Consider the following 21,709-nt stretch of genomic DNA (forward strand, 5'->3'; position numbering starts at 1 on the left):
GTGTTTTTGTAGCTGACAGATTAAATCTCGGTTTCTGGTATAAACTCACCTTCTGCATGAACTTCCAGAGCAGCGGCAGCTCCTCTTTTAGGTCTCTGTACTGTATGATGTGTGTGAGGCTGAGCAATGACAGCCTCTCCCTGCAGCTCCACACTGATGAACTGTGAACCTCAGATGTTTGCTGCAGCGATGTGAGGAATTTACAGTCGTCGCCAAAGGTGATTCTCAGGATGAAGTTTGAAGAAACACGGGAATCATTTGTAATGTGGCCTTTTGCTTCCTGCAGGAGTTGATCAAGAATCTAAACACAAATATGATTGTTGTTGTTACATTTGTCACAATGAAACAGATCATTGTGGTTTAACATAAATCTGCAAGAAATGTCAACATCTCTTAAAAATACCAAGAACTGCAAACAGAAAGTCTCTCAAAAGGAAGCAATGATTGATATATAAAAACCCACCAATAGGATTCCTGTGATGTTTGATATTCAAAATATGTGGACAAAAGTTTCTCCGTACATCCTAACATTTTTCAGATTGCTGTTGTAGCATGAACCTTTGAAGTTTGGAATTTCATCTCCACTTTAGCTGGCCATCTGGATTTTGTGATTAATTCAAATGCTGCATTTTTCTGGAGGTAATAAACATTTGTCCTAAAGTGATGCATTTCTTTAACTTCAAATTGTTATTACAGTTAGATTAGGATGGCTTTTTCTTTACAATTTTAATGAAATGTTAATTTTCGTAAATTAAAGAAACTTTGCTTCTTCCGTGACGACTGCAGTTTTTACCTCAATGGAAATGTGTAATTAATTTTGTAGATTAAATTTCATCCATCCATTTTGTTTTACACCCTTGTCCCTAAATGGGGTCAGGAGGTGCTGGTGCCAATCTCCAGCTAACGTTCCGGGCGAGAGGCAGGGTCACCCTGGACAGTTCACCAGTCTGTCGCAGGGCAACACAGAGACAGACAGGACACACAACCGCGCACACACACACCTAGGGACAATTTAGAGAAACCAATTAAGCAGACAGTCATGTTTTTGGACTGTGGGAGGAAACTGGAGTACCCGGAGTAAACCCACGCATGCACAGGGAGAACATGCAAACTACATGCAGAAAGACCGGACCGGGAATCGAACCCAGAACCTTCTTGCTGCAAGGCAACAGCTCTACCAACTGCGCCACTGTGCAGCCCACAGATTGAATTAATGGCACAAATTAATTTTTTCACAGCCGATAAGTCTGGTTGGTCCACTGACGTCAAAGTCAATTATCTGATATTTGATTCAGTGTTTCGTTGAAAAAGGGAGTAAAAGTGGAGACGTTACCTTTAGTTTAGGTGTCATAATGTCTGCAGCCACAGACGTCTCCCAGGTGTTTCTAGATGCTTTTGTAGAAAGTTGAGCATCAATGTTTTCTGAGGGAAGTAAAACCATATCATATCAGTAAAACTTTCAAAACAGATGTTTTTTTTATTGTTGAATCATGAAGTGATTTAACAATAAAAACCCATGAGAACAAAGACAAAAGAAACTTGTGCACACTTTTTCACAGAACTAAAGTTGGAGCTCATGTATTTGTGATTTATGATAATAATATAATGTCTTAAACAATTAAATAATGTCTGGTGTACTGCTTACGGTTGTTGGTCTGCACTGGTTCTTGAAGGGATTTGAGAATCAAGTGGGTAGTGGTAACAGCATCATCCGCTCCTTTTGCAAGCGCCTGCGTCAGCTGCTCAAGATCCTTCATTATGTGCTGGCTGAGAAAAAGAACAACATCTTCCACAGGTGGATGGATGATCTGCTGGACAGACTGAAAAAAAAAGAAAAGCAAAAAATTGTTAAATATTTTTTTGCCATTTTGCTGGACATTTTAGCTAAACTAAACAAAACTAAATGACTTCAATAGAAGTCAATAAATTACTAAATTACTGGACAGAAAACTTGTCTAAACCTTGATACTTTTGCCAAAGCTTTTCATAAAGGCAAAACTAAACTAAACCTCATTTCACAGCAAAAAAGAAAACACAATAAAAAAGATAAAAAAATAATGTATATATATATATATATACTTCCATTGTAGGAACACAACTCTGCAATAGTTTAGAGCAGAAGCAATAATTTCATGAGCTGCTATAACCAAGAGTAATGCATTATACTTTAAGTTTTCATGAAGAAAAAACAGATTTTCAGTGATCATTCAATAAAAATTTCACCGTAATCATTTTTACTCTGTTCTCTTATTGTTTTTAGTTTTTCACCTTAAAAATTAAATACGTTTATTTGTCACACAATCAGTTATACATGTATAACTTACAGAAATAATGCAATCCTGCGTAGCAGAAAAAGAAACATCTAGTTTCCTACTTGTGAAAGGCCCTGTCTGAACATTTATAGGGCTATTTTTCTCCGTCTTACCTCACAGTTCTTTGAAGTGCCGAGCAACATGGCCAAATGTGTAACCAGCCTGACCAACATGAACGGAGTCAGAGACATGTTTTTGGTGTCCAGGGCATCTGGGTTGTTTCTTCTCTCAGGGTCTCCAAGGATGTGACCAGGTCTTGTATGATCCCTAAAAAATTAAGCATTACCAACCGAAATTTCAGTGTATATATATATATATATATATGAATGGAATACTTTTCCATATTTGACAGTTTTTGTTTTAAAAATCTGATGGCTATTTGTCATTTTGACAGCTTAGAATTTAGACCCTTGACTACTTGGTGTAGATGTGCAGAAGACATTTTCAACTTTACAGGCAGAGTACATCACAGAGGCAACTAAATCAATCCATAATAAAATCCTCTCTGACATGGACACTGAACTAAATGCATCTTGCTGGGAGCTGACAGCTTGTTGAAGAGTTATGAACCGGACTCTTTGGAGCACGTCTGGTTCTAAAGTGCATTGAAAGGTTTGGCTGAAGTGGCTTTTAATTTCTGTCTCCACTGTGGCAGAACAGCACAGATTGGTGTTTAGACCTACAGCTTATCTTTAGTTATCTAAGTAAATAATGACTTTCCCAAATGATTTCCAAACATCTTTTAGGCCAGTAGATTAACTGGTGTAAATAGTTTGAGGACGTCAGAAATTTTTTTAGATCATCATGTAACAAAAACAGATACTGAGTGGGAACTAATCGCACTTACTGCTGTAGCTGAACTGGTGTGAATCCTTGCAAGGCTGCATGATTTTCCCCTCCAACCTCCTCGCCACACTCCAAGCATTTCCCTCTCTCCATAGGGAGGCCACACTGTAGTGAATAGTAAAAAGACAGAAACAAATACTTTCAGACATTTATTGCTTATCGACACTTTGAAAACCAGATAAAAGAACAAAATAAAGAATAAAAACACCGTACAGAAAGGGCAGATAAATACCACATAGTTATAAAAGAACAGCATAATATGACTTACCTCATCAACGAAGCATAGGTGATTGTTGCAACACACTGTGGTAAACAAAATAAAATAACAAAAAACTGCTGTAAAGATCTATAAAGAGGGAATTCCTGTCCACAGTAATATTTTTAAACTATGAGCTATGTTTTTGAGTTTGATTTGGTTTTCATTTATTTAATCTTAGTGAAACTTTTGTAAATCGATTTTATATCAAAAAATATACATATGACACCACCAAAATAATTTATTATTTCAATCTAGTTTTTCTGATATAAACTCACAAGAAAGATGTAACTTAGTGAAAGATTTTTATTAATACTCAACAAAAAGTACAATGAAAGATGGATACTTACCATACCAGGTGAGTTCACCATAATCTTGTTGGATTGCTGCTTGAGCAATAGCTACCATATCATCAGGCATTGTGGGTATAAAAGCTCTCTGTAAAAATGAAGTGCAATTAAAGATCAGTTGTAATTAGAGTCACAATTGTCCTCAATTTCTGACCACTGACAAAAGTTTCTTGACAGCTTTTTAAAATTGTTCTAAATTACTTTTTAAAATCCATATAAAGACCAGATTTGTCAGACCAAACAAGAAGCAGCAGCAGACACTCTGAGAATAACAAATTCAGGACAGAAAACAACAAAAAAAGTGAAATACCTGCATGTTATCAGGAAACAAACCAAGCTGCTTGAGTGGCAAGAGCAGATCATTGTTTGTGGTGAGCAGAATGACGGCCAGATGAACGGCCAGCTCAATGGCAACGTTGTCTGCAGGAGTGTGGTCTGACTGGGCGGAAAGTCCTCCCAATTTGTTGCTGATCAAGGCGGATGCAAAGTCCCTCATTTCTTTGTCACACAAATAATCTGAGCCTTCGATAAAGTCATCAAATGCTTTATATGTCTACCAGAAACAAAAACAAATGTTTGGCATCAACTCAACAAATAACAGACAAAAATTTACTGAATGGCAAAAATGAAACCATGAGGTACATTTTTTAATGACAAACAAGATAATGTTAATACCAGAATTATTCATACTCTTAGCAGATTTATATTAAATTTTACACCTAAGTGTTTGGATATGTTGCCTAAACCTAATGCAGAGTTAGTTTTTATAACTTGAAAAAATTAATTAACTGAATGAATACTTTGGATGCATATTGGATATGTGAGGACTATTCACACCTCAGATGTGGGATGGAGACTCGCATTTGGAGATCTGTAAAGAGTGGAAACCTCTCGGAAGAGAGCCAGAAGGACAAACACCGTTATGTTTCTTCGTGTTGCTGTGCATTTCTAAATGAAGAAAGAAAGAAAGAAAAGAAACTACATCAAATAATGTCAATTGATTCTTTAAAAATCGGATCCATAACCTGGGTTAAGGAAGTCTAAACAAACATTTGAAGGAGGATGACTGAACATTTAGAAAATAAAAACATACCTCCAATGCTTCTTCTATCTGATCACCGTCACCATCCACTAAAGCCTTAGCAACTGCATCTCTAACGGTTTTGTACTCGTCACCGTACATCAGAAACTGGTCCATCAGGCCTCCATCTTCATTCTGCTTACACAATGAACAGAGGTCAAAATGCATACTGTAAATGTGACATATTTTGAAATTACGCAGTCATTGTTTTTACATTACCATAGGAAAAAATAAACTTTTCACACTAAGATTTTTCAACAAAAACCTTGTTGCACCCTATAAGACTGGAGTTATGCTCAGTCACTGATATAAAGCACAGTTTTATATAAATGTTTCTAAGTTGGTAGAAAAGTACATACCTGTTTTTTGATCTCTTCTGGAAAAAGCCAACTGAACTCTGTTTGTTTAGCCAAAGATTGGACTTGCGCCACACCCTGCAATTCACTGATCTTACGAATCAGGTAAACACGGTACCAGTCGTTGCCACTGTCCTCACAGAGCCTTATCACCATGTTCTGAAAATCATTTGCTTCATCTGGACCAATTTTGGCTGAAACAATAGTGTGAATTGACAAATGTTTTTTTTTTTATTGCTGCAAATAAACTAGAAACTGTTGGAATTAGTTAAGTTACATATATCTCACCAGAAAGTTTGTCACTGATTAGCTGGGCAGCCATTGTTAGTATCATCCGCAGCTGAGCGATGTACTGCAGGTGTTGAATAGACACCGTCTCTGAAATGGAAGCTGCTTCCCTCAAACAGAAGCCAAGAAATTCTGTTTCTTTTTCGTAAAATTTTAACTCTTCAGCGTTGTTGAATCCCAGAGACATTTTCTCCCACATGGCGTCCTGCAAAACAATTTCATAAGCACTTTAACTTCAACCTCAATTTACAATTAACTACTAGACATTTCTGGTGCAACAGTTATTCCAAGTCTACGAGGAAACCTTTTTTTTCCCCAAGACCATTAAATATTCCAGAAAACAACATTAAGTAATCAGATCACACTAGTTTATTATTTCATTTCTCATAGAAAAAACTGAAGTTGTAAATTGAATGTGCAATATACCTTTTAAAAAATTCAAATTTTTAACATATTAACTTACAAATTACCGTATTTTCCGCACTATAAGGCGCACCTAAAAACTTTCAATTTCCTCAAAAGCCGACAGTGCGCCTTATAACCTGTTGCGCCTAATATATGGACCAATATTAAGCCACAACAGTTCTAGCAACTACGGTAAGCAGCCGCCGACTTCATTTTACCCCGTAGAAGAAGAAGTGCGCGGTGCATGCTGGGATAGTTGTCAGAACGCTGGTTTGTTAATAAAGTTTGATAATACAGTTAAAGCCAGGGGGGAGGGGCGGAGGAAGAGAGACAGAGACTGCGGCGGCAGCGTGTTGGTTGGTCTGTGTTACCCAGAAAACAGTTGGGCAAAATATCGCAACACCAACACCGTGAGTGAAACAACGACTGGGGCAAACTACTATATAAAGTACTTGGGGACCACTTCTTTACAAATGTGGATGTGTGATAATAGAGTACGGAATAAATTGGCAACCCAAACTGTAGCGTCTATGCGAAAAAAGTTTTAAAATAGGCCATTCATTGAAGGTGCGCCTTATAGTGCGGAAAATACATTAATACAAGTTACATTAGTATATTAATATAACTTAATATGTTAAGTTATATTAATTTGTGTAGAAGTCTTGTAACTGATAATGTTCTAAGAACTTGCCCTCAATATCAGACTTTTTGTAAGCATATAAACAACAAGTAGGTCACATTTCTCTACTGTGACCTAAGGGTACATCCAAGACTACACCTTACACAATGTAACATATTGTTATGACTAAAAGGATTTGGTGGAAAATCTTAACCTGCTGAACTTTTATTTCAGTTTGCACAAATCCTTTTGCATTTCTCTACTAAGAGGTACAGTATCTAATGAAACAAACGGGTGTTTTTACCTCTAAACAGTTGATGTATAAGGCATAAAGTTCTGATTTATCATCTTCATCCACAAATCTGCTGTCTTCCACTGTCGACAAATGCTGCTGCAAATATTCCTGGACTTCATCAAAGCTGAAACAAACAATACCAATATGTTAATCAATAGCTGAATTCAGTTCATAAAAAATGTGGTTAGTTTCAAGGGGAAACTAAAGTTTGTATAAACTTTACCAACCAAAAAGCTTGTTGAAAATAAAGTAACAATGTTTAAAATTTATATTTGCGCACTCTAACAGGAGAACAGCTGTGATCTCCCAAACATAATTTCTCTATTACCATATCAATCTAAATAATGTAAATATTGCAGTGAAACAACATTTAATTAATTTACCTGAACTTCAGCAGCAGTTTGAGGATTACAGATCGCACAACAGGGTTTTTATCAGGAGACTCGTCAAAAGGTGACAAGTCTTTGGTCTGGACCTGTTCATGTTCTGTTTCCAAAAGAAACAAGATAGGTGACATGACATCTTTATTATAAAATTACATGTTGATCAATAGTAATAGAGCAGCTCAGGTTTGTTAAATGTAGATCTGGAACCATTTTGCAATGTGACAAATGTAGGTGGTTAAAAAAAATCAGAAAATGCAACAATGTGTAAATTTATTTCTTGTGGAGAAGTTTCAGAAATGATACCTGTCTCGATCCTCAGGTAAGACAACAGGTGTGTTATCACTTCTTTGCTTGGTGGTTTGTTGTCTTTGAAGCACACGACAGAAAGCAGATCAATGAAGAAACCATTGCAGCGTCGTCTGAAATTTCCATTTTTCTTGAGGGAACCCCTGCAAAAACATAACATAGAGAAACATGGGCAATCCAAAGACTGTTTCTAGCCTCACTTCAGCTAACCAAGTTTAACTAAGATAAAAATGTAGACAATTTTGCTAAAAACTTTTTTAGGCCCAATCTAAACTCTACACTACTTTAACTCTATTTCTTATTCATTTAGTGGAACTTGAGCGAGTGAATAACATAATTCAGTACATTATTTGAATTGTAGTGATGAAATAACAGAAGTTCAATATTCAAGATCCTTTTTCAAGAAACTATATTTAAAGAAACAAAAAACTTTTTTTTTACCAAAATATTTTTACTGAGATTTTCCACATTGAAGATACAATCATGTAACTGTCATGTAATAACTTTGCAGTTTACATAACTTTGTAGTTATTACATGACAGTAATTATTCTTTCTCATATCAGAGAAGTGAAAAACAAAGAAAAGAAACTTAATTTTCAATAAACGTTTAATATTATTTAGTTATTCAAGGGTTCTGTGTTTACCGTATTTCCTCAGAGACACAGGGCTGAAAGCCGTCTGGTAAATCTCGCCTACAGGTGGGACAGGATGTATTTCCAGTGTCCAGACTTTCTTTTATGCACGTCAAGCAAAACATGTGACGACATGGCAAATCCACAGGCTCCTCAGGCTCTGCCATGCATACCCCACAGTGAACTCCAAACCTTAAGGAAGTTAGATTAAAGTCAGCTAGACACGATTCTATGTAATTATTGTGGAGAATATATGTCACATTTCCCCACCACATATTTTAAATGAATATAAAAGAAGTAATTACCTAAATAGCTGATCAAGTGCTGCTTGTTTACAGGACTTCAGGTTTTCAATCACAGCTTCGAAAGGCTTGGCGACTTTTACATCCGAGTTTCTCTCGAGGACCTTCAATGATTTAAAAAAAAAAAATACAAAAACAATATCTGCGATTACAGGAGTTTTGACTTTTCTGTTGCCTATGAAGAAAAAAACAATAACTGCTCAGGTAATTTATCAGAAATATTTATAAGAAACAAATGATTCCAACTATAGATGAATAAAAAAAAGGAATGAATACAGTAAACATCATACTACTAATTAACTTTGAGAATCACCAAGCATCTACTCACCGTGCTCAAGGTTTTCATGTGCCTTAGGACCAGATTCTTGAGCTGAAGGTCTTCATTTTTAAAACCCAGCAGCAGATGTTCCACAAAGAGCGCAAGGATGTAAATACGTTTCCAGCCGTTACTAAAAAACAGAAAACATTCGGTACAGTACAAAAACAACAGATATATTTTTTTGTGCAGTTCACATAAGTTCTTCTTGAAGAGTAATACTTGTATATCAACTGATTTGTGAACATTCCAGGACACACTTGCTCATAAATGGTCAATGGCCCCTAAAACACATGAAAATTAACAATATTGTGATAACAATATACAAGCATATGGATGGATTTTTGAAACTGATTAACTTTGATGCAATAATATATCAAAAAGTCTTTATAATTGTCTATGACAGGGCGTAAGGTTGAGTTGCACAGTGCTACACAGTGTGTTCACTTCAAAGTAACCAGTTTTTAAAGCTGTATATTAGTGACCTGCTTTGTGGCAAACAGGATTGGCTGTTCTTCAGATATTGGTGTTCCTAAGCATGTTTGCCACAAGTGAAAAAAAAAATTCAGCAGCAACACTTATTTCCACTATCGCCATGACATGCAGTCTTTTTTGACACCAGATTTTACTATTGATCCTGCTACTGACACATCAAATCTAGTGTAGTTGGACTTAACTTAGGTAATTAAATCCACATTGTTTGTTGAAATGCTGAGGTGTTTCCCTAACTTGCTAGTTCTTTTCCTATGCATACCAGGGTTTTCCACAGTGTATTATAAGCCTGGCGGCCCACCAGGTTTAGTAAAGCGGTGGGCTTTACTAAACCCCCCCGCCAGGCTAAGCGTTGCTTGTTTATGTTTTTAGGAAAATAATAATAATAATAATAATTTTAAAAATCGCTTTTTTTTTTTTTAAGCTGGATTGCAAGCGTCTCTGTTGCTCTGAGCTTTCCCTGGCAGACCAGATTTATTCCTAAAAGATAGGTTTATTATAGATAGGCTTATAGTTCATGCATTTAAAGCCGGGAGCGCCTCTGTGCATTGCCCCGCGCGCTGCCGTTGCTTGATGAAGTTGAGACCTCAGCGCGGATCGAGTGCACCTCCTTTCATTCAAACTGGACACAGGCTGACCTGTATGGATTTTTACATCAAACCCCTGTGAGGAATTATCTTTATTTGGAGAACTCCACATCAAGTTAAGAGTTTAAACCCCGCCGCATTAGCTCTGGTTGCGCAGCTCTATGTGAACCATGGGAATAACTTGCAGTTGCGCTTTCCGAGGTGTGTTGAGGGAGTGATGAAAATGATCTATATTTGTGAACAAAGAATTATGTGGGGTGTTTACATTTCAACACGCTGCCCAGAGTGTGGCTCTGTCTTCCCTGTAAAGTTTATGTCTATGGTTGCTCGGTGAGTTAGTGGTTAACGAACCAGCGCTAACTTCATCATGCAAGTTCAGCCCGGTGAGGAGCTTTCGCGCTCGCCTTGTAGTCACACATCACACTGGTTTAATATTATTTTCCTATTATTTCTATTATTATTTTTCCCGTGACAAGATGCAACAAACCATATCAAATGCTTTGTCTACTTAGTCAGTCAGAGTTATTGCGCGCAGCGGCATGGACATATGAAAATCTTGTCACATTAACTCCAGAAAATAAAAAACAATTTCCGTGGCCCTTATTAAAAACTCAACAGACACAAAATGGAAGAGCTACTGAAGCCACATTAGCAGCATTTAATTAAATCTCCCGTTTATTGCACATCTCTGCTCTGTGTAGTGGATTTAACTCATCATGCAGGGCCGGTCCAAGGTTGTTTCTACAAAGATTAAACTCATAGCATAAGATTGTTGCTTTGGTAACAAAACAACCTAACTATGAATATTGTTCTTTGAACTTTTACAAAGTAAACTTGCCAGCTCCTTAAAATCTTACATTTAAATGTTAACAATTTAAAATATTTTAATTTATGTATGCTAAAATTATTAAATCAAATTTAACAGCATTGATCATCTCAATTAACAAATGTTACATTTATATGTGGTTGGTGTTAAAATAATAGCATTTATGGGCCCCCTGAAGCCCTGGGGGCCTGATGGAGCCGCTGACTTAATTTGGATTAAACAGAAGTGCAAATAATTGATATTAATTTTAATTGTATTTATTGATTTGTTGTTTTCAAGACTAGTTGTAGGGTTAAATATTGTTTCACTGATGCCGTTTTCCCATAATATTTTGACTTTTCCTGTCTACTTAACATCTTTTAATACAAAAACACAGTGGACCGCCTCAGCGCCCCGACCACCAGGCTTAGCAAGTTTTCTGGGGGAAACCCTGCATTCTGAAAAACGGCATAGTCTACAGTCTTTGTTGCTATTTGAAATTCAATTTCTTTTATTTCTTGACTGATGGAAACTGAACTTTTATTACCAGTCCTGTGGAAGAGTTTCATACCCGATAGGATGGAGTTCTCCCTTGCATCGATCTCCATACTGACGGAGGCTATGCTGAGAGAAAATCAGCTCCATAGACACTTGAAGCCTCTTCACCTGCCTCATCCATTGTCGGCAGAGAGCATCAGAGTGTAAATTTTGGGGTTCCAGGTTCTCCACACAAGCCTTTGCTGCAAGAACATCTAAAACCTAAAAAACAACAAAAATATTGATGTCACTCAGTACTTTGTTTTGCTACATTATTACAATCTTCATGCATTTTGAAATCATTCGTTTAACTCACTAAGCTTCTATGTGTGTAGGAAATCCCAAAGCAGAGAACATAAAATACCCTTAGGTTTTTTTATACACAATGTCTCCCTTGTCTGGGTATTAAATTTATAGAATGGGGGTTGGATCTTCTTTATCTCATAAATTAAAATACTGTTACCATTTCAGGACAGTTTCTTCTGTGTTGGTTTCTTCGTAAAGGTAAAACAATTTCAGGTTGAAGGGAAATAATCCGTGAGAGGTTCTGAAGGCGCTGTCGGTAGGAATAGAAGGCAAAGTGGATGTGGAGCAGTGTAGGTTTTTCTGCATCTCGTTTTTGTCTCTGGACTTCATCAATGCAGCTGGCCAGAGCTTGACACAAGAGCTGAGGAGAAAATGCACAGGTGGATTTATAATGGCTTAATTTAACTGTAAAGTAAATAAAGTGACACAGGAATGTAAAAAAAAATCTCAATACATTTGGTTAGATTTTCTGGCAGTTGTTATGATTTTTGTAAAAATCTTAATATAAAATTGGTGCATTTAATGACCATTTTTAATATTACCTAATAAATGACCTTTTCACACAAATCACTCATTCACATAACACTTATCAAGGTATTTTCTTTTCTAAAGACTAAGACACAGAGGCAGCTTCATTGGGACAACATGGGGTTTGTTACCCATTAACTTTTCTGAGAGATCTGAGCATTGGACATAAATTTCCATTAACATAAATATAACCACATATGAATATAATAAGTTGGGACCATTATTTACCCTTACCTCTAATTCATCATCTGATGCTACTTTCATGGTCATGGAAACAAAGTCATGAAGGTACCTCTCAAAAAGGTCGTTCTTCAGTCGCTCATTCACATTTTCAGCCATGTACTTGCCAAATGACGTATTCAAGAACAGCTCATGGAAATACTGACATAAATTACCTGAAAGAACATTTTAAAAATATTTGTCAAAGGTTAGTCTGAAAAGAAAAGTTTCAATATTATGACTTGAAAAGAGCAGAATTTTCTTGAGAAGATCATTGTCACAAAGTTTATTTACTTTGATGTCTAAATGCTTGCATCATGAGCTCATCCAGGAAGTCTTTGATACACCAGCTGAAGGGCATGCGGCAGCGCATGGTGTTCCCACCTACGTTGTGGCTTTGCACAATTAGCATGCTGAAAGTCAGAGAAACAAAAAACAAATATCTAGTTAAATGTACAAAATGTACAAAATGTACAAAAAGCCTCCAATTTTCAGGGGTCACAATACCTTTTGAATTAAATGTAAAGGTTTACACATTCAGCTTAGTTGTTTAGAGGAGATAACTACATTATTTACAGTAATCTATGAACAGGACATTTAAATTGCTTTGAATTGTTAGTTATCCAAGTAAGTAAGAAAGGTTCCCCAGTCTGTTTTAATGTATGCGGGATTGGTACACAGCACTATTAGACAAGGCACATTTATTTTTACAGTACCAGTATGAAATGGCAAATGGACAAAATGACCAGCAGCAAGAACCAATGCTGTGACTGGGTAGAAGTCAACCCACCTCTATTAACCTACTCTCAGAGTGATGTAGTCACATGTCTACATTTAATGACTTTTGTATAAGTGCAAGCTAGCCTGCAGAATTTGAGGAGGTAATTTAGAGATGGCATACAGTTTTTGCGATAAGCTGTCCACATGATTTAAAAATGCAAACAAGACTCATTTTCAATGAGGAAAGTAAGCATTTAAGCATTTGCTTGGCAAGAAAGAGAATTGCTACACTGAGTTTCCTTTGAAAAGATTGGAAAATGTTGACTTCCAACAAAGGATTTACGTGTACTGCTGAGACCAATACACCTCAAGTTGTCTTGAATTGGTGACTTTAATTTTAATTTTACTGTATCCACTTATAATTTATGAAAGAGATAGCACTAAAGGTAGCAAGTTTTAGTGGTTTTGTAATTAAAATATTTTGTGAAAGAGGCTTAGAAAAGCAGTCAGAACAACTTAAATCTAAGACAATTCTGGTTCTGCAAAAACAATAAAGAGATCAAAGGCTGTGTCTGAACAGATTCACTGCATCTTTTGTCAAGCTCTGAGTTGAAAGGATATTATCTGAACAAAGTCAAAATTACTTACTTGATCTCTTTTGCATAGGGCACACTGAGCATTTCTTTGCTGCTAAAAATATGAAGCCATAGGTTCCTCATCTCTTCCCCTTCATCCAGCAGCAGGTCTAAATTGCAATCTTTGTCAATGACTGAAACCAAGTTGGCTAGAAGTGGAGTCACAACTGCTTGTATTTTCCTCCATAATGTGTGTCTGTAAGAAATAATTATGTTAGCAGAAACCCAGTTAATCTCTGGGTCACCAACAACAGAAAAAATTACATATTGCATGCAAAATGTCATTATAAACTAAATCTATTACTGACTGGTGGCCTATCAACTCCTTTTAAAAAAAGACACCACAACTGTAATATAAGAAACCAAAATAATGGATGAGAGGCTTACACAAATGTTCCTCCCTCTTGAAGGGCATTGACATTAGAAGCTTGATTTAGGACCCAGTCTTTTGGCTGACTGAGGATGTTAGCCTCATACTCTTTCAACAAGGAGTGGAGATGTTTCCTCACAAGATCTGCAAATACACCTAAAAAACAAATATATTTTCCTCACACCTTTTTAGGACAATAATCTAATCAAATTTTATTTGTATACCACCTTTCAGCAACAAGGCATTTCAAAGTGCTTTCCATCATAAAAACAGAAAAATACAAAGTCAAAGAAAACACAGTTGGGTGTGCTGTGGTGAAGCAGGGGTTAAGCACAACCCACATATGGAGGCCTTAGTCCTCGACGCAGCTGTCGCAGGTTCGATTCTTGGCCTTGGCGACCTTTGCTGCATGTCTTCCCCCTCTCTCATTACCCACTTTCCTGTCAATTAACTATCAAATAAAGGCCACTAGAGCCAAAAAAATCTTTAAAAAGAACACAGTCAACAGCATTACATTTTTCACATCAGATTATTGATTAATGTTTCATGATTAGGTTTCAAAAGCAACTCTAAACAGATGAGTTTTTAGTCTAGGTTTAAAGGCACTCAGTGTTTTGGCTGTTTTGCAGTTTTCTGGAAGTTTGTCCCAGATTTGTGGTGCATAGAAGCTGAATGCTACTTCTCCTTGTTATGTTCTGGAGAATCAGCAGAACCAGAAGACCTGATTGGTCTGGAAGGTTGATACAACAGCAGCAGATCTTTAATATATTGTGGTGCTAAGCTGTTCAGTGATTTATAAACTAACAACAGTATTTTAAAGTCTATTCTCTGAGCTACAGGGAGCCAGTGTAGGGACTGTAGAACTGGTGTGATGTGCACTAACTTCCTGGTTTTAGTGAAAACGTGAGCAGCAGCGTTCTGGATCAGTTGCAGCTGGAGCTGGAGGACTGGTTTTTTGGGCAGACCTGTGAAGATGCTGTTGCAGTAATCAATGTGACTAAAGATAAACGCATGGACGAGTTTCTCTGGATCCTGCTGAGACATTAGTCCTCTACTCCTAGAAATGTTCTTCAGGTGATAGAAGGCCAACTTTGTAACTCTTGATACAGTAAGAGTATTAATGTTGGCTAATTTGGAACATATTCCTTGTAAAACAGATATCTAATCAAAGTGGAACTTTCTGCTTAGAGACAAATGGTAAATGGACAGAATTTTTGTATCACTTTTTTACTCATACTGACCAGTCAAAGTGAATTACACTACAGCCACATTCACCCAATCACACTCACAAATGCATGCACATTCGTACAGCAAAAAGCAGATCAATAGGCAGCTTTTGATTTAGTGCCTTGTTCAGGGGTGCATTGACAAATGACAGGGACCACCAACTCTTCGATTGCAAGACAACTACTCAACCCACTGTTGTCCTAAAGGTATACATAATATCACAGATACTGATATTTTCCATAGTTTAAATACCTTGGACAAGGAGATTTTGTAAATGGCCAACATCAGTAAAGATTTGTACTTAATTTAAGCCACAATTTATTACTTTTAATAATGGGTAGAAGTAAAAACAATAAAAAAAACTGACTATTTCCAAAAGAGTTTCTTACTTTCCTCCAGAAGCGTTAGCAAGTTCTCAACTCTCCTTGTGCCGAGTTCCCCACTGTCAACAACGTCTCGAAGCATGCCCACGGCAGTCTGAACACAGGTCTTCACTAGATCCGTTGCATCAAATACATCTCCCAACACCTGAACAAAAAAGTTTAAAATACGCAAACAATTTTTATTGCATAGTTTTTAAATACTAAAATGACATAATTGAGTAATAATGAGAAAAATATATATTTTATTCATAGTGCTCTTTTCATATTCTGATTTCAAAAGGCTACAAAGGGCTACAGTAATAATAGTATAACAAGTAGAAGTATAAATGTATGTTACATTATTTACTTATAACTTAGCTTAAATTTATCATTAAGAGTTCAAATAATTTAAGTCTTTGTGAGTTGCCTTTTTTTTTTGTTTGTCTCATCGTCCTGTTATACAACTTTAACCTCTCTCCGATTAATACTCAGGGAACAGTCAAAGTTCTTCTGACTGTTTATTTTCTATGCAAACTGACTTTAATCTTGTCCATTCTTCCAAATTTGTGCTAGAGTGGAGAATTTTACTTACAGCAATGTTGTCATTTTGTGGTTGTCCGAACTGATCTTCGGTCTCCATGGCTGGATGAAAAAAAATAAGAGGTGTACTTATTAGGCTAAAATAAACTGTATAATATTTAGTTAAGTAATAGTAATATAACTTACCCTCAGGTGGGTCTTCAAAGAGATCACTAATGCGCAGATTTTTCAAAAAATGAACATCAGAAACAAATTCCCTTGATCTTCTGAGATCATCAATGTGAACAGACGTCCAATGACCTAAAAATAACGTCTTCCAATTAGTATATCTACAGTATTATTTCATTTCTTTTTGCATAGTACTACATGCAAATTAATTGTACAAAATGTGTTTTGAAAAATTTTGTAACAGCGTTTTAGTGTGTTTTGGGGGAAGCAGCTTTTGAAATTGTTGATGACATAAAACACTTCATAATTGCATATGAGATCACGACTAACCGCCTTGAAATCCAATATAGGAGGTCCCCCCTTCCATTCGAGGAAGTTTTGTGACAAAGTACACAAATGTCTTTGTGTCATCTTTCATGAGGCCCTTTTTTATTTCATTGATGCAGGAGTACCTGAGAAGTACAAAGGTTATTTACAAGTGTAACAAAAAAGCAAAAAAATATATGATTTACCATAAATTCATACAAAAACGTGATTGTGGGATGTCTTCACTTACTTGGCTGAGGAGAGAATATTTCTTTTTTGAAAGTCCTCATCAAACTCAGTTTGGACAATGAGCACATTGTTCTTTCGTGCCGAGTCAAGAAATTCCCTAATGCCAAGATATTTTCATAATGGATGTTTATAGCATACACTATAATTTATAAAGATCACTTGACAATTTTTCCATAAAAGTATAACAAGTTTAAAAAAAAACTTTTTTATTCTTATTATACTTTCTATTCAATGGATCTACTTGTTCCGTTGAATAAAATTTTGCATCTAAGATGAACAAAAGATACACACCTGATTGTTTTGAGGAAAGAGTACTCTGTTTCAAATTGCAGCAGAAATAGCAGCTTGACAGCATCACATTTTATCTCATTTTGCAGTTGTTCAGCATCTGCTGCAGTTAGCAGCCTGGAAAATGTTGTCACCTAAAATAAATAGAAAATAAAAGCAATAGAAATTATGTGATTAACTTTAATGGCCGTGAAAAATATGTGAAATGTAAAAAGAATCATTTCAAATGTTACAACATTACAGATATTGAATTAAAACTTCATATTAGCACCATTTTGTAAGAGGAGATTTCAAATTGTTGTACACCCCAGATTTCCCTCAATAAAACAATTTATCATTGACAATAAAATAATTTACTTGATGTAAATAATTGGAAAATAAACAAGTTGAAGCTAATTGACCAAAACTGCAAGTGCATACAAAGCATAATACATTTTCTCCATTATTCAACAAGCTATGTGCCTCTACTGTCTTAGTAACCATCTAATGCAGTGGTGCCCAAAGTCGGTCCTCGAGGGTCGGCATCTTGCATGTTTTCGTTCTTGCTGGTGGTATGACAACCTTTTCAGCATGTCAATGTTCTTCTTAAGCCTTCTAGTTATCCATCATTTGATCCAGGTGTGTTAAACCAGGGAGATAACTAAAATATGCAGGATGCCGGCCCTTGAGGACCAATTTTGGGCACCACTGATCTATTATCAGTAAAAAACTGATGACTCTACACTTTTGAAAACCTTATAGCAAAAAGCCCATAAGGTCTAAAAAGGCTGTAGTAAGGTTGAGAATATTGTAGATACACAAAGAAATGCAAATACAATTTTAATTCAAAGTTACAATGAACTATGGCACAAATGAAATTTTATGAAATTGAAGAAAAATATTACCTCAGTGAATGACACTTGTGAATGTTCAAACTGTTTTATGTGATATGCAATGTAGTCTCCCAGAGACCTGTGCTTGTCCTCTTTGACATATTCCTTCATCAAATGGTCTCTTTCGTCATCAGGGAGTTGAGATTTGTCCAAACGAACAACTGAGTCTGGGGTTGCGCAGTTGAGCATAACACTTGTGACTTTATTCAGATTGACTTGATCATCTGGTTCAAGATCTTTATCCTCAGTTACTTGAAGGATAACAGAGGAACATGTGTCTGAGTGGTAGCCGATGAAAACATCTCCTGGAATATATGTCTGAATTGTGGAGTAGTCAAGTTCTATTGTGACAAATTTGTTAACCCAGGTCTGTATTTGTTTTGCAATGTCCCGCTGTTCCATTTTGAGGACAGTGTTGATGTCCAGACAGTGTTTCTCCAGTCGGTTAATGAGTGGGATTGGAAACTGCTCATAAACAACTTCCTTTTCTTCAATGACAATGAGCCTGAACTTTGGATGAACTCTACATTTCACACGATGGGTCCCTAATCCAAGATCAACATACTTCTGACCCCCTAGAGTCACATAGTATTGGTTGAGAGCATCATACAGACTTTCATACAGATTCTGTAGGTTCAGAAGCACAACTGTCTGTCCGGTCTCCATGCAAACTTTGACACGATTGATGTTTCTACAAATCTGCATGTACTCCTGGTCCTTTGGGAAGCTGGACCCAAAGATGATCTCTGGATGGACTTGACGAGACAAAAATATCTGTTGAAGTATCTGGAGTGCTGCATAGTTTTTAGTAAGGATTAAAAGGTACCGATTTTCCTCCATTTGGCAAGCTGGAAAAATACTTTCTTTGATCATGTCAATGGTACTGATGCTTGTATTGGAAAAGTCACACCTGAGTTCTCTGAAGAAAATGTCAATCACCTTAACATCATCTTTTCCACTGAAGTTTCTCAGGACTGCTCCAGCGATTTGATCGACAGTGGGGCACTCATTTGAGGTCTTTGTGATGGAAAATATCATCTTTATAAGACTATAAAAGTCCCGTAGACCAAAAAAGCCTTTGCCCTCTTTGCATACTGTTATATATGCTTTTGCAAAGGGCTGAAAGAGATTCTTTATCTTCTCAAGGATGTTTCTTTCAGATGCACAGATTCCTTCAGCACTTTTGATGAGTTCTGTCTCGCTTAAATCACCACGGGACACAAAAATCCCACGATTCATTTTGGCAGGATCCAATGCCCAGTTGGAAATCCCAATAAAACCAACCCTTTGATGAGGCTGTGGCTTTTCATCAACACATCCTTCTTCGAGTAATGGGTGTAGTGTTTTCAAAGGCATTTTCGGGGAATCCTCAGCTAACCCTATTTCATCAAGAACGACCACAGAGATGTATTCGTCCAGATTTTTGCTCTCTTGAAATCGGGCACATTGTTTGAACGTGTGGATAATTCCTTCAGGTGTTGAATGGGGACTGCACTGGAAAGACACCAGATGTATCTGCTTAAGTCTCTTAAACAGGTCTGAGTGTGATGTGGGACCTTGCATAGCATCTGCTACCAGGGTTTTAGAGAGTGATTTGGAGCTCCCTGGTTTCCCAACAATAAACAAGGGGATTCTTAGCTCAACACAAAGGACCATCATAAAGAAGTTCTCTTTCAAAGCTTCATTTCTGGCTATTGTCTTTCCCAAAGGTACACCGCTTAGTAGAAGGTCCTGCATGAGTTGGATTTCCTGCTGTATTCTCTGTTGTTTGTACTCAGGTGTAAGAAGTCGACTGATAGTTTTCTGATACTGGTCTTTGTTCTCTAAGCAGGACTGATAGCAAACTCCGGTTGCCATCAAGAGTGACCAGATCACTCTGTCACTAGCAGGGGAAAAGTTTGGTTTGTTTCTCCTTTTAGTTTGTTGCTGTATTAAACCTTTGAGTTTTTCAGCAAACATGGAGTGATTCTTGTGGAACCACACAAATACCTGCATGCAACGTTCAACGTCTCTCAGACTGACGAAACTACATTCATCCTTCTTTTCCCTCATGAACTGTTGTGATGAAGATAACACCTTAGATATCATTGGAATGTGCCGTTCCTCAATCACATTGGCCTTTGCTTGCCTTTGCACGATTTGTTTGATATACATTTGTTCTGCTGAGTCACTGAGTTGCCCAAAATCCCACACAAGAGGCATCAAGCTAGGTGGTAACACATGAACACGATACACAAGCTGGCGAAGAGGAATGGAGCCCAACTTTTCTTGTGTTTCCTGAGCATGGACTCTGTAGCCCAATCCTGATGTCTCAAGCCTCTCAATCATTTCAGGTGTGTGTTTTCTGTATGGGTTGCATGCAGCAATAATCTGCAGTCCTGTCTGAGAGCAAAGGCCTTTTCCCTGAACTGAATGATCACAAATGATTTCCTTGATGCTGCTTATGGCTTCTGTGGTGTTTGCCTCATCAAAGAAAAGAACTGAGTCAAATTCATGATTCTCTTTGTTGGTCTTTGCAAGAGTTTCTGCTTCAATCACTTTATCGTGAATTATTCTAGACGTTGTTCCTCCATGAACCTTGACCAGTTTCATGTTCTCTGCTGCTGCGCCACATCTTCGCAGTTCACACATGAACTTTATGAGTCTTGTCTTACCACATCCTGTCTCACCCATTATTATGACTGGAATGCCACACCTAAATCGCATGTGTATTGCCATCATTTTGAGGATATTGTCTGTGGTCAGCTCGTAAGTTTCATCAGGATCAGTTGGCCATTTGATCCCAAGTACACTGCACAGATGCTCAATCTTGTCTGCTCTAGGCAGCTGATCAAAATCCACATTAAAAGGGACTCTTTGATGCATTAGCCCCCTGTACAGCTCTTGAGTCATGATGTTTTCCTTTATTACTTTTCCTGTTGATGGATTTATAGCATCAACTCCTCTCCGGCCATTAAGTCTCAGATGAAATCCAATGAACGTCATGGAAGTGTGGTCATCATTAAAAAATATGTATGGATGAGGTTCAGCTTCCCACCTTTTTCGAATAAGAAATGGAGCCAAATCGTTTTCATTTACTCCAGTCAGGTCAGTTTGTCTTTTTCCAAGGCTCTCATCTGTGATACATAATGACGGTGTTGCAAAGTCTTTGGACATCAAGATCATAAACTCAACCACAAAGTTTTTGAACCCTTGAAGAGTGTCTCCAACAAACTCAACATTGCAGAAGACTGAATTTTCACAAGCTTGCAACTGAAGATTAAGAAACCACACAAAGTTACAAAGTTCTGCCCATGACGGATCCAAAACACCACAATAGAACAAGAATATCTGAAGACAATGTGAATGAGAGCCTTCAATCCCCTTGTAAGTAAAGTCATCAAGATTCTCATTATTGTGAAAGCGTGTGAGATACTGGTATGGTCTCTGAAAAGCTTCACTCCCAAAACAGTCAACATCCATAAGAGGGTCATCGTTGTCAGTGGAAAAATTTTCCTCCTTTTGCTTTTCCAATGCCATGACTTCTTTAGGAGGGCGACAAAACACTTTTGGGAAAACGTCAGGGATTGCAAAGTTTTCCTTTTGGCCCTGAAGGTACAGAAACAGAAGGACTTAAGTGAACATCAATTCAAATGCTTTCATTCAGTGAATTACAGAAGTTACAATAGCTATGCTTGACTCTCCTTAAAGCTAACACTTCAAAATACAGTAGTTACTTGTACAACAAACAGTTGAAACCAAATATGT

At 37.0% G+C, this 21,709-nt stretch overlaps 1 protein-coding gene across 4 annotated transcripts in view; it reads right to left on the bottom strand.

The window, feature by feature from the left end:
• The window catches only part of LOC103463329 (E3 ubiquitin-protein ligase rnf213-alpha-like), a 68,948-nt gene that overhangs the window by 4,600 nt on the left and 42,639 nt on the right, over positions 1 to 21,709 (bottom strand). For all 4 annotated transcript variants that reach the window (XM_008406612.2, XM_008406610.2, XM_017304566.1 and 1 more), the window contains 31 exons: positions 17,975 to 21,550; positions 17,094 to 17,224; positions 16,804 to 16,899; positions 16,578 to 16,699; positions 16,266 to 16,379; positions 16,132 to 16,181; positions 15,567 to 15,705; positions 13,968 to 14,106; positions 13,594 to 13,776; positions 12,520 to 12,638; positions 12,241 to 12,401; positions 11,636 to 11,839; positions 11,207 to 11,394; positions 8,764 to 8,884; positions 8,439 to 8,539; positions 8,146 to 8,325; positions 7,498 to 7,643; positions 7,192 to 7,294; positions 6,818 to 6,932; positions 5,490 to 5,694; positions 5,205 to 5,395; positions 4,858 to 4,980; positions 4,602 to 4,712; positions 4,075 to 4,317; positions 3,765 to 3,852; positions 3,427 to 3,461; positions 3,160 to 3,263; positions 2,426 to 2,579; positions 1,646 to 1,820; positions 1,334 to 1,422; positions 50 to 301 (listed from right to left, as the gene is read on the bottom strand). In XM_008406612.2, coding sequence (XP_008404834.1) covers positions 50 to 301; positions 1,334 to 1,422; positions 1,646 to 1,820; positions 2,426 to 2,579; positions 3,160 to 3,263; positions 3,427 to 3,461; positions 3,765 to 3,852; positions 4,075 to 4,317; positions 4,602 to 4,712; positions 4,858 to 4,980; positions 5,205 to 5,395; positions 5,490 to 5,694; positions 6,818 to 6,932; positions 7,192 to 7,294; positions 7,498 to 7,643; positions 8,146 to 8,325; positions 8,439 to 8,539; positions 8,764 to 8,884; positions 11,207 to 11,394; positions 11,636 to 11,839; positions 12,241 to 12,401; positions 12,520 to 12,638; positions 13,594 to 13,776; positions 13,968 to 14,106; positions 15,567 to 15,705; positions 16,132 to 16,181; positions 16,266 to 16,379; positions 16,578 to 16,699; positions 16,804 to 16,899; positions 17,094 to 17,224; positions 17,975 to 21,550 — 7,758 coding nt within the window. The remainder of the gene's footprint in view (positions 1 to 49; positions 302 to 1,333; positions 1,423 to 1,645; positions 1,821 to 2,425; positions 2,580 to 3,159; positions 3,264 to 3,426; positions 3,462 to 3,764; positions 3,853 to 4,074; positions 4,318 to 4,601; positions 4,713 to 4,857; positions 4,981 to 5,204; positions 5,396 to 5,489; positions 5,695 to 6,817; positions 6,933 to 7,191; positions 7,295 to 7,497; positions 7,644 to 8,145; positions 8,326 to 8,438; positions 8,540 to 8,763; positions 8,885 to 11,206; positions 11,395 to 11,635; positions 11,840 to 12,240; positions 12,402 to 12,519; positions 12,639 to 13,593; positions 13,777 to 13,967; positions 14,107 to 15,566; positions 15,706 to 16,131; positions 16,182 to 16,265; positions 16,380 to 16,577; positions 16,700 to 16,803; positions 16,900 to 17,093; positions 17,225 to 17,974; positions 21,551 to 21,709) is intronic.

The sequence above is a fragment of the Poecilia reticulata genome, linkage group LG4 (assembly GCF_000633615.1).
Source record: "Poecilia reticulata strain Guanapo linkage group LG4, Guppy_female_1.0+MT, whole genome shotgun sequence".
In the NCBI taxonomy this organism is placed as follows: Eukaryota; Metazoa; Chordata; class Actinopteri; order Cyprinodontiformes; family Poeciliidae; genus Poecilia; species Poecilia reticulata.